This window comes from Anneissia japonica, unplaced genomic scaffold, assembly GCF_011630105.1.
Source record: "Anneissia japonica isolate Jap-2015-1 unplaced genomic scaffold, ASM1163010v1 scaffold4054_len1135799_cov195, whole genome shotgun sequence".
Classification (NCBI taxonomy): Eukaryota; Metazoa; Echinodermata; class Crinoidea; order Comatulida; family Comatulidae; genus Anneissia; species Anneissia japonica.
In genome coordinates this window covers 183,915-196,726 of record NW_022694605.1, presented here as the reverse complement: position 1 = coordinate 196,726, position 12,812 = coordinate 183,915, and the positions used below count along the sequence as shown (strand labels likewise).

The window sequence follows — 12,812 nt, the reverse complement described above, 5'->3', positions numbered from 1 at the left end:
AAAGTGGGCCACATGACGCATACAAGTTCACCCCTACGAAAATGTGGCTTGCTTCTATGTCCCTTGAGAGTTTAGAATTTCATAGAAAAGTTGAGCATCTTATATCAGTGCTGTTAAAACTTAATTGCTTTTGGCTTTCTTCGGCCTTGCTGGTTGCCTGACATTTGCCAAGGTTATTCGTTTCATGACTTCGCTAAACATTTGAAAGCTGCCACATATCGCTGGACCCACCTGTTCATTGTGACAATCCTGTGAGGGGAAAAAATCACTTGCGATAAAACGTATGGATACTACCAGCTGGAAAACTACACTTTTTTAAACTTTTTAATCGGAAAAGAATATTTTTTTTTATGAAAAATACCATCTTGTGTCAGTGTAGTGAGTTGAAGATGATTGATGGTTTCTTGTCCATTTCCTGTCGAAATTTTCTAACAAATTTGATCGTCGGATTCCTCTTGCCAGAGCCTTTTTTTATAATTTTTTGCTCAGTTTAATTGGTTTTTTATATAGTTATCAAGGCCAAGTAAATCAAACGTCTCCTCTTATATAAAAGTCTATCATCTATATAGATTAAGTTAAAGGGTTTGTACTTTATTACTATATTCTTAGTGTCTTTATTATTGTATATATTTTTGGTGGCTTTGGTGGTTAATTACAAGCAATTATTTAATCAATCAGTCACTGTAAAGTTAATACTGTGCGTGCAGTTGCTGGAATTTGGCACCCAACAAGGAGATGTTTATAGTGAAAAATGATAATAGTTTGTAGACAAACTCTTGTGTCACTTTTTACACGGTATTAATAAATGGTTGATGAAAAAAAATTATCCTTTTATGACAGCTTTGTTAATAAGGTTAATGCTTATAATCAAAAATCACTATAAAACAAGGGAAAACATACAGCAAACCTGGATCGTGGCCTAGAAAGGGCACACGCAAGGCGAAGAAAAGTACAACATTAAGTAAACCATCAAAATCCACACACATATACGCACACATGCTGTGTAGTGTTGTGTACTGTGGTAAACACCGTACCCTAAAATAACCAAAAAAAAAAGTTCCCATCACTTGCAAAAAGTTGACTGGTATTGTACTTCCTTAAAACATGTCTGCTTAGTTGACCTTTTATTTTTAAGTGTTACAAGTACATTCGTTGAGCACGTATTTGAGAACATTCTCATGTAATTCCGGTGTGCAAGACTCCACACAACTCGACTAATCATAGTGCTTTTGACATGCAGCACATCTGTGTTGAACCGATGCCTCAAGATTTTTTAAGTCATTTTCTAAAGACACATTTTTATCCAACATGCAAATATTAAGAAATAATTTTGTTGCGATGGAGCACATGGTAATCCCACAGATTAATGTTTCATTGAGACTTTTACTGAATTTTTATATTTAGTTCGAAGATGTCCAATTATTTATAAATTTGATGCATCCTTTCAAAATATTGTCAAATAATTAACTATAGATACAAAATACTTAATGTGAATACAGCAGTTTCCAGTTTATCCAGTTACTTAATTTTATTAATATTAATTTTAAGCGTTATCAGTAATTGTTGAAATTTGTCATATAGTATATGGCGTTCAAATGATATTTTTTTTCAAAATAAGTGTGGGTGCGTGCCGAACAGCACGTATGAAAACAAAGACGAGGTAAACTGTCCCTGTAGAAATCACCAGCGAAAAATCTGTCACATGACTAACCACTTCATATTGGGATGTGAGGTAAGGGAGGGGGACAAACTTGCAGACACTTGTCTAACTTGTAATTGTTTGAAAACCCCCTTGAATTAAACATGGGTCAGAGGTTATATTGAACTTCCAGTCAAATCAGGAGTGTGTTTTTTTATTATTATTTTTCATTTTTCCTTATGTTGGTTTTTAATTTAATGATCATATCGATGAAGCATTTTAAAATTTGTAATGACAGTATTAATAATACATTTGTAATGAGCTCTGAAAAAGCACAATTTTGATTAATGACGAAATATTCCTTTTGTTAATGAATTGAACAGAATTATGTATTTTTAGTTTATTTGAATATACAGTAATTCACAAATCATGACATCACAATTATGACTGATAATTTTTAAGTTATTTCAGCTAATCACAATTGCTTCATATAATTTATACCTAAATTTGAATTTGTTAAAAGACCATGATACATAGTAAGAATTATCATTTTAAGATAATATATAATTCCTCTAAGAATAGAATAAACTTCATAGTTACTCAATAAAAAATGCAATATACCTAACTTGTCCCTAGTGACTTAAACAAGCCCTTCAACTGTTTTGGTTTGTGAAATTGAAGGTTACTATTAAATTTAAAGTTCTGAGCAAAAATTTTTTTATGAATGGCTTTAATTCGTTTCTTGTCTCCTGAGCATTGGCACAGGCGGATGCCCTCAATTTAAAGACTGCTCATTTCATTTGGGACTTTGGTAGCGTTGCAAATCAAAGTAACCAAGTAATTTTCAAATAATGGAGGATCTGTTATACTTACAACCAGTCTTGCATATTCAGTTAATACAGTACAATACAATAATCTTCATTTCCAGCAACAAAATAAATTAATACAATTCATGTCTTCTAAATAAATAAGTAAGAAATGGAGGGAATTGTGAAAAACTTATTTGATGTTTTCATACTCAGTTATAAATTTAGTATTCAATTCATACATAGTTACGAGGTTCAAATGTTAAAAGTATTAAAACAATCCTGTTTTCTTTTATTACATCGCAATACCGGTTGTATACTTCTTAAACTGACCATTAGATTCTGCTTTATTGAATATATTCTAAACCTAAGTTTCATTTAATATTGAATGTGGCTCATAGATGACATTTGGTGGGTAAGTGCCCATCCTCCAAACCCATAGCCTTTGGTTCAATGCAGGCTGGTTGTCATGACTCACGGAGAAACTTGGTTATAATATAGCGGGGCTTAGCGAGAAGGTCCATTTGTTGTAGAAGACCGAGGGTTCCAAATGACATTTTGAATTAATTCCTAATGACCCTTTATATATAAGTACCGTACTTCATGTGTGTCCCTTTTGCACCCCTTTTATTTCAACTCAAATGACCTGTTCAGCTCTCAATTACAGAAGGACTGATAATGGAGGGTCCTCTTCCTAGTAATTATCCACTTCCTTTCCACTAGCTGAACATTTGATGTTTAAGAATGTTATATCCTATGAAGATATTGAGCATTTTGAATGTTCAAACTGCTCATATAAAAATGTTGCTGAGCTAGTATTTTTCCTTTGATTGGCTATGTTCCAGTTTATACCTTTGTTTCATCTATTATTTAAATTCAATTTTCAGCTGAATATAAAATCAATCTAATTATAATTTTCATTGAAAGTCATGATAATCTAAATGGATTGTAGGCCTATTATTATCATCAATTTTTTTTAAAGTTATATAGGCCTGTTATTAACAGTTCATTTGACAGTATCATTGGAGCAAAGTCATGGAATTTGATTTAAATCTAGGTATACTAGGTAGGAACTTTGAAGTGAATTCATGGAAATAAGAACAATATATTACTAGTATTACCTATGGATTAGTAGGATTACTTAGATCGATAAAATTCACCAACTGAGATTATTGGACAATTAGGATTTGGATTAGGATAGAGATTATATGATTTGGGATTAATAAATTGGCTAGATGGCGTGCACAAGTGGGATTTTAATAAATTTAGAATCAATGAATGTTCATTTTAAACTTTATTTTACCAAAAACTCTCATCACTTGTTGAAAAGACATGGACTAATGAAATGGGTCTCAAATTATCATTTAAAAAAAACAACCATTAGGTCACTTGGCCCCTGCTGCAGTAGCCCTTCTTGAGTTACCTACCCTTAAATTTCCCTTCATTACAATTACAAAGATATATTATTTAGGTCTTAATTAAGATATGCTTTGTGAAATATTAGTTGTACAGTATTAGTGTCTACATTTGTTTCTACTACTTTGAGGAGCATAACCACTTTCCGATGTCAAATTTAATACTTTAACGATTTTAGAAATCAAAGTCTGACTGTTGGTCTTGAGTGTTTGATCAAACCTGATAATATTTAGTAAAGGCTCTGAAATGTGTAATTTAGTAATTTACTAGGGTTGTTGGGTCTGTGCATGTACCCATAATGAAGGTCAGATGATCACATCCCTATACCTCATAAAATGCTGAATTATTCCCTCTCACTTTATGATGAATACAATGAAAAGTAGATTGCTTGAGTAATTTGGAAATATCAAAATTTGCTGTAGCAGTTGGTCCGGGTTGGATCAGTGCATGGAGAATTGTTAGTTTGGTTTATGAGCACTTGGGTAATTTGCGGGCTTGCGTGTGATGCTTTGTTTGTGGGTTCATTCATTGATTCTTGGTTGTTTGTATGTAGGAGAATGTCAGTTTATTTGTAGATACTTATTTTATGGTTTTTGTGGGAGGAGTTCTTCTGTGGGAAGGCATTATTTGTAGGTTTTGCGGAGAACTGTTGGTGGTTTATTGGGTTCCAAGTCTCCCGTGAATTGTGGGAATATCCTGGAAATCACCTCCATGAGCAAGTAAAAAATCTCCCTCAAATTCATGATATTTGAATTTTTTTGCGACTGTATTATCAATTGTCTCCTGGAAGTCAGATGATGCGTATTGAAGACCCTTCTTTAACAACTTAAATAAAATAATAAAATAAGCAGTAGTGATTAAGACAACAACCATAATTTAATTTTAAACACGAGTTACTGCCCTTTAGGTTTAACATACTATGGTTTCCAGTTAATGTAAATTATATTAATTTTTAAAATATCTTCATTAAGAAATTTACAATGTAACAGATAATAATAATGATAATAAATTTAACCACTGAAAATATATCAGTTATTGGCAGCCATTGACTAGAAAATCTAATTGGCATATTACATCTCATGATATTCTTATATTATATTATATTAAACTATACTGTATTATATTATATTATTTTATGTATAAATAATATATATTATAATAATATGTGTAATATAATATATGTATAATATTATGTATATATAATATTATATTATAAATACTGAGTCAGAATGACTGAGTATGCTTGTTAATATTTATTGAAATTTAAAATATGACTATGATTACAATATCTGCTATACAAATGTATAAAGCTTCATAAATACCGTCTTTCCCAGGGATTCGTGAAATGCCTTCAAAGGATTTGATCATCGGTGGCTCCATCTCCACCCACACAATCTATAAGTAAACACTAGTAAACAAATTGACTAATAAACCAAAGTGAATGGCGGTCCCCACTGTTGTGAACATCAATCGGTATTAATCAATATAACAAAACCTATCTTCAAAAAAGAATAATGAAATACGTTTATAAAAAAGGTAAATTTTGAGTTTACATAATAAGCAATAGTCTATGTATAGGTACAATAGCTACCTTCGGAGTATTTGGCCAGGTGGAATAGGAAATATATAGAGACGCCTGCCTTTCTCAGTGGGATAGGACACTTGTTCTTACTTAATCTTCATTATTTTCTTTATCTAGCTCATGTATGCTTTATGATTTAAAATAATATATTTTGGACAGTTGAACGGTTTGTGGGTCCTCTCCAGTTCAACAGATGTAAATGCTCTAGAAAATTGTAGGAATTCTTATGTATTCTGCCATTTTAGATCAAAATTAAAAGTGACAGATATTGACAATTTTTTGAAATCAGAATTTCCCTTTTTTTTGGTGATTGTATCCAAATGTGTCAATAGTTTTAGTGTTGGAGAACTGAAAACTGGAAAAAAATATTATATCAGAATAATGAACTCAAAATGAAGAAATGAAAATAAAGATATCAATATTTGGCTTTTTTCTTGATAGATACCCTGGTATTTTAATCTTTTACGGAATCGGTTAGTTCTCAAAAGTAAGCTTGCATGGATTTATGCGATTCATCCAAGTCCTTTGATATCTGTCATGGATTTGTTTTGCTCTAGTTGTTTAATAGAAGCATAAACCTTGTTTTTGTTACCACTTTATATAGTTTTAATTAATTACTATTTAAGCTAAAACTTCCTCTAAATGTTTTTGTGGTGTTTAAAAATATATTTGAATACATGGTCAGCCACCATTCATTTGATTTTGGAGAAAAGATTACACTTATTTATGACAAGTGGTTTTAGTCCCTGGTGGCGACAGTTTGTTGATGCCATAACTTCCCAGTCTTTGAATGGTCTTTTTTAACAGTTATTTTTATGGGTTTCCAGGTTTTATGACCAACAGTAGATATCATTAACTATGAGTATTAAAAATTGCATCAGTATCACAGAACATGTAAAACTACGGTACTTTTATTTTAATTATTTCTGTCCTACCTGTTTGCCAAATTCATCTGCAGGACCAAGAATGTGATTAATGCTGTATTTTACTAGCCAGTTTATTAATTGACCACATCAAATGTCACAAAGGGGTGGGATATTTATAAAGGTTAATCTCTAACCATTGCTGAAGTTTTTCATACACAAGCATTACAAATAGTGCATTGGTTATATGTACTTTTAACCACAAGTCATGGTCAATGATTTTCTGTGGACCCTTATCTTAAAAAATATTTTGAGTGACAGACCTGTGTTTGGATTAAAATTATTGTTCTTTAGACGTGAAATTGACCCATTATAATGTTTTATTATTAGCAAAGATGTAGAAATGTAGCTTTTTTTTGTTTAAATTTGATTTAAAAAGATATTATGGATGATATAGAACCATTAAAAATTCTTTTAAAGATAGCTGTGGTAAAATAGCTTATAGGCAACTTAAAAATATTCTTAAATGTACCCATTTCTCTATGATGTACCACACTCATAAGTTTATAATAGGTTTACGTATCATTTTATTGTATAGCAATTCAGTTTGATATCATACTTGACTTGTAGCTTTAAAAAAAAAGAACATTTTTCTATTAAAGGTTATTCACTCCTGTCATTAGTAAGTTTGTTGTAGTTATTTTTGAATGAGCTTTGATAAGTATATATAATGCTGTCTTACAATTGAGTGTTAAATCCTATTGTCTGCCATCAAGTAACATGTTTGTACCTTAAGGATTGTACGTCTTGGGAAACACTACATGTTACCAGACCTATGGTGTGTAAATAGGAACATGTTAATCCTGTTTAACTAAATACTTTCTGAGAAGAGTTTTTCTTGGATATTTGATTTTTTTTTTCATCTGGTATAATTTGATGTGATACATGAAGATGATTATTGATAGTACTTTTATAAGTGTTGCGTGACTTCCTTTGCTATCTAGAAGTTCTTTTATTAGTAACATTGTCTGAAATAATTGCTAATGACTTTAGGTTTATCATTAGCGTGTGTTGTCGCAGACAATTTTCAAATCTTGATTGTTCCTGAACCAGATCAAACAAAAGTTGAATCTCTTATTTCCATCTGAATTTGCGATTTTTCTTGAAGCCCTTCTTCAGTATCATCTCTGCGGAGGTCTTTCCACAAGATAATATCAATACTAAACATACAGAGTCTGAAGATGTTACCTCAGCCGACTTTTGTCTTTCTCAATAAGCCCAACCTGGGGGGTGAAGTTAAAATCTTTCGTTATGAAATTGTCTTTATTAGACTGCGAGTGTAGTGTCATTAGTTAGTATTTGGTTTCACGTTTGTGAAGGTCTTCGTTGGTGGTGCTTTCCATCTACGTCATCAACAGACAAATAACGGTTTGATCAATTGATTTGTCATAGAATACAACAGCATCTCATCATTAAGATAAAAAATGCAATTGATTTCCATTGTCATATCTCCTTGTATCTATTACCGTCATTGGCGGTATCGCGTTTCGACCGCATTCTGACGTGAACAATTGAGATTCTAATCTGGATCAATCAATCATCAATTACGAGCATGTTTCTCGGATGTCACACAAGAGCATGACCTACTGGTGTTGATTACGGTACGTCATTGTCTTCGCAAATAATGCTTTATGTTTGGTGGATCTCCCGCGTTGCTATTTCTAGTGCTGCTTTGCACGCAGCTTATTCATGACCTTCACTTGGCCCATCTTCATAATCCAGTAATCTCGGATATTTTAATCCCTCAATTACTGATCTTTTAAATCTCATAATTATCCTTTTTTTTTTACAAATTTGCATCATGATAAACTGTCTGTATTGAGCCCAAAAAAACATAATTTCAATATTTTGATGGCTTTTGTAATGTAAAGTGAGTAATTTTTCTTGTTAATGAATGCATTATCTTTGCTATCGTTTTTGCCCAGACCTTTGGTTGAGTGGTTGGTTGGTTGGTTGGTTGGTATTTAATTTAAGGATAAATTTTATATTGGAAGGTCTGTAATGTATGTTCGGGTATTATTGGAAGGCATTCTCATTAAATGACCAACCAGAATAAAGTTCTACCAGCTACAGTAGAAACGTTGAGGAAACAACATACTACAATGTAATTCAATATATTTTTAAGTAGGAATATATTTTATTGATTTACTTTAATTTCAAAAACTTAAAGGAATTAAAGTTGCTGAAATATAACTTTGTGGAGACTTGGTTTAACCTCTAAAGTGCAAAGTAGAGGTTTCATTTAATTTGACCCAAATCAATCACTACCAACCCTATTGCTATAAGTTGATCAATGAAATCCAATTCATTATTTTTTTCTTGGAAATTGATCCATTAATTTGATTTATCTCATATACAAAAATTGTTTATACTCCTAATAGATATTATACATTATTTGTATTTTATCTATATTTCCTACCAAATTATTATGTTAAAAGTATATTTTTGAAGTATGTTATCTTAAGTAACTCAGTACTGTTATTGGAAGTTTCAATGTGATGAGTTAATGAGAAAGAGTGGAAGTCTTGTTTGATTTCTCGTTTTTTTACTTCAGATTTGTGTAACTAAATTTGCTCAAGGCACTGAAATGCCAAATTGATCCATTTCCTTGTGAGGCAGTAACCACAGACCCTCAGGGATATGTTTTCATCATTAAAAAAAAGTTGTTTTCAAATTTCAGGTTAAAATTATTGGACAAACCCACTTTTTGAAGAATCTTTCATGCAAACTGTCACATGAAAAGAATGCTAATTCCTTTTCATGGTTAATAAAAATAAATAAATAAGTGTTGCTTTTGTGTTTGCAGGTTTAGTTGAGCCTTAATTTAACAAGATAATTTCCTTTCACCTCTTGCAATCATATTGAATAATTAATTGTGCAATTGGTGGACGTACAACTACATTATATTTTTTCTTATTTTTATTCAGGAGAGGAAAGGGCCGCTACTGGACTCTGAGAAACTGTTACTACGGGGTGAAGAGCGCAAATGGGTCAACTCTTGAATATCAAGTTCTCTTCAAATTTGTTTGTTGGGTTGAATTGTAATATTTTGCAAACTAGTCCAACTGAGAATTATTTTTGTACATGTTTAGGTTTAAATTTACATTCAACCCAACACTAACAGTAAGGATAGTAAGGACACTAATAGTGCGATGTAAATAACATGCAAAATGCATTTATAAAACATACAAACATAAAGTATGAAAACATTTGGATCACATGTTAATCCAACTCTCAATTGTGTGTACAAGAATGTATGTCATTTAACCACCTCCCTATCCTTGCATTTTAGCTTGTGATTGAAAAGGGCGATCTTATACCAGCGAAGAGTTTATACCCATTGCTATGGTGAACTTAACCCATGGCAGATTGATACTTCTGTTGAGGACTGAAACACATAAAACAAAAAGACATGTTAAATGTCAGTATATTGAGCTGTTATTACTAAGCAGTTAATTGTGACCACAGGAACAATTTGTCAAAAAGCATTATACTATATTTTTACAATGTAAAATAGTTTCCAAGTGAATATTGCAAGGATTTAATTTTGAAGATTGATTTGCCAGACCTGTCGGTTGAAATGCAACCGCATCAACTGCATTGCTTGTCATTGAAGTGTGTGTCAGATATCGATATCATTTTTAATATTTGGTATTTAAATTAATTTTCTTATTAAACAAAAGTTCATCTATTATAGTAGAGTAAAAAGGGGAAAAAAAGGTGAAATTGAAAAGGTAGAAACAAAAATATATGCATAGATTTTTAGACCACTGGAATTCAAAAGACTTGACTCTAAATACCTCTGCTTAGAATTGGATGGTAAGCTGCTGGGCCAATGTGTGTATCGGACGAAAATGGCAAATAAAAAAATAACAAAAACTTACCCAAAACATGAAAGACAGAAAAGCACACGAAAATCTAGATATAAATTAGTACTGGGCGATAAGCTGTTGGGCGTGTTTGCTCAAAAATGAGTTAGGCCTATGTTGTTAGGAAAATCTAGATTTCTTTTGGTGTACTGACTAATTGGTAAGTACCATGTGGCTGCAGTAGGTGCCTACTGCAAATATCCTGAGTTGATATTAAAAAATGGATGATATGCTGTGTTACATTTTATATAATGTATTTTCGGTGGTTCGACGACAAGGAGGGTGTTACTATTGATGATGAACATTTATGGGTTTCGATAAAGAGCAACATTAGAATAAAAGAATTGCAAAATAAATAGTATTAAAAACAACCTGAACATGGAGAAGATTTAATTGAAAAAAAGAATACGATAAACAATAGGACTATCTTTAATCACAGAGCTGGAACTATAGCATTAATTTTACCTATAAAATCTATATCAAGATTAATTCGTGAAAATTGTTTTTGTTGAGGTGTTTTCAGAGATAAACGACTGTAGGCCTGTGACAAGAGGTCATTATTCTCGCCTGATCTTTCGGCATTGGAAATTCCATGTCGATATTCTAGACGAATTAATTTTCAACAATACATCAAAAATACCGAAAGGCTGTTAGTAAATTACAGAAGAGGAATTATAGGGGAAAACTAACGAAATGTTAGAGCAATGGTAAACAAAAAATCTTGATACAAATAAAAATGTCAATCAACATTGGCCTAGCTAGACAACAAAAAATATCCATGTTGATTGTAGGCACTCAAATATTTATTAAAACATTGATCCATTTAAACGGATCAAATATGTTAAATGTTTCCAGTGAAACAGACACTGTAACAATGTTTGCTGATTTGAAACCAAACCCAACCATACACCTTCAAACAAACTACCGGTACCAACCAGTTGTGGTTCTATAGTATAATATAGGCACGGTATAATTTATTTTTTCATTTATTTGCGTAGAAAACATTTCCTGTTCTAATTATCAATTGAAAAGTAATAGCATTATGGAAACTAAACAATATAAATATTGAATCACATTGTTTATTATCCTATCAGACAGTATATCTTAAGCGGAAGAAGTAAAAGTTATTAAAATTATTTTTTTTTAAATTTATGTCCAATGTGTGTGAACGATCCCGACAGGGGGAGTAGGTGGCAGGTTACAAAATTACTGGATGATATAGCTTGCCCGGGGACTAAATTGCTCAGGGACGAATTGTCATAAGAAAGAATTGTCCAGGGATATTCGTTCTGACAAAGTTGTTTTAAAGAGTATGTTTCTTATCTCGTGTATGACGTATCACCTAAGTTTAACTTTTCCCCCTATAAACTTTGAAGAAGGTCATTGCCAACCGACGGTAACGGTAAGCCTGGTCTACTGTGATGCGATAATCTTACAAAGAATCTACAACATATCGATGACTAGACCCCACGCCAAATCTAATGCTGCTTCAGATTTTAAAATTAGAAGAGATCTATTTACAAAACATTTTAATAGAAATACAGTTTTCTTCTCTATTTGTACTGTAGGTTGACCAGCATATTGTAATGATATAATGAGTCCGCTGTGTCGGAAAAGCGCAGATCTCGGACTGAACGTGCTTTTGGTCACAAGCGCCGCACTCGAATAAGCGCCGGGGTGCTTATCTATTTTGAATACGCGTCGCGGAGCTTAATCGGGAGCATATACCGGAACACAACGTATCATCGTAGCACTATTTAACGGATTAAATACTACTAGGCCTACAGGAATGCTGAATCACGTCGTATAAGGCTATGTAGGCCATAAAACATTGTAGAAAAATTCCATATTTGAATTGTCTAGTTTGTATATTTAAGTACCGTAAGTTATTAAACTTACAATTTAAAACATTAATGAGAAAACAATTCCATGTTTTTTTTTTAAATATTATTTCCGTACCGACTCCCATAGATAAAACCTCCAATTAAAAGTTGACATCAAATAAAGATAATATATAAATACATAACACGCACAAAAAATATATAAATTAAAATAAACAAAGATAATATACATCTATAAGCTAAAATAATTAACCGACAAAATGATTCCAGTACCTCTTTTGTATTCTTTTGCATAAGTAATCAATTTCAGGAAAGTTTGTAGTAAAATGTCTGTAAAACAGCTAAAAGTATATTTTTCGACCCGTGTTTGGTTGGAAGTTAAGTTATTTAATCGTTTTAGATGAGTGATTTAAAAATTGTAATTTAATTCCTGAGGGTTTCTTTAGTTTTCGGGTGTTTTTTCGCCAATTCCCTTTAGTCTTTGTTTATATATTGTTTACATCATTTTTATTTTCTAATGTTGTATTTTCTCCTTTAAGTCTGTTATTAATTCCCAATGTATTATTTTTGACAAATTTGCAAACTATTCACAAAGTAAAAGAAATCTTGAATGTCACGACATTTTAGAGTAAAGTGTATCTTGCATCTTTTGTATCTTCTAACTTTGATTTGTAAAACGCTGAAATCATGAAAAAAAAACTGAACTGCGGGGGTACACGGGTAGAAGCTATTGATC

The 12,812-nt window shown here is 31.8% G+C and overlaps 1 protein-coding gene across 1 annotated transcript in view; it reads left to right on the top strand.

Moving 5' to 3' along the window:
* The window catches only part of LOC117101095 (protein MCM10 homolog), a gene marked incomplete at its 5' end in the record, with an annotated part of 59,107 nt that extends 48,619 nt beyond the window's left edge, over window positions 1-10,488 (top strand). Inside the window, 1 exon segment of the mRNA XM_033240967.1 lies at window positions 9,294-10,488. Coding sequence (XP_033096858.1) covers window positions 9,294-9,368 — 75 coding nt within the window. The 3' untranslated portion in view covers window positions 9,369-10,488.
* Window positions 10,489-12,812: the final 2,324 nt, after the last annotated feature.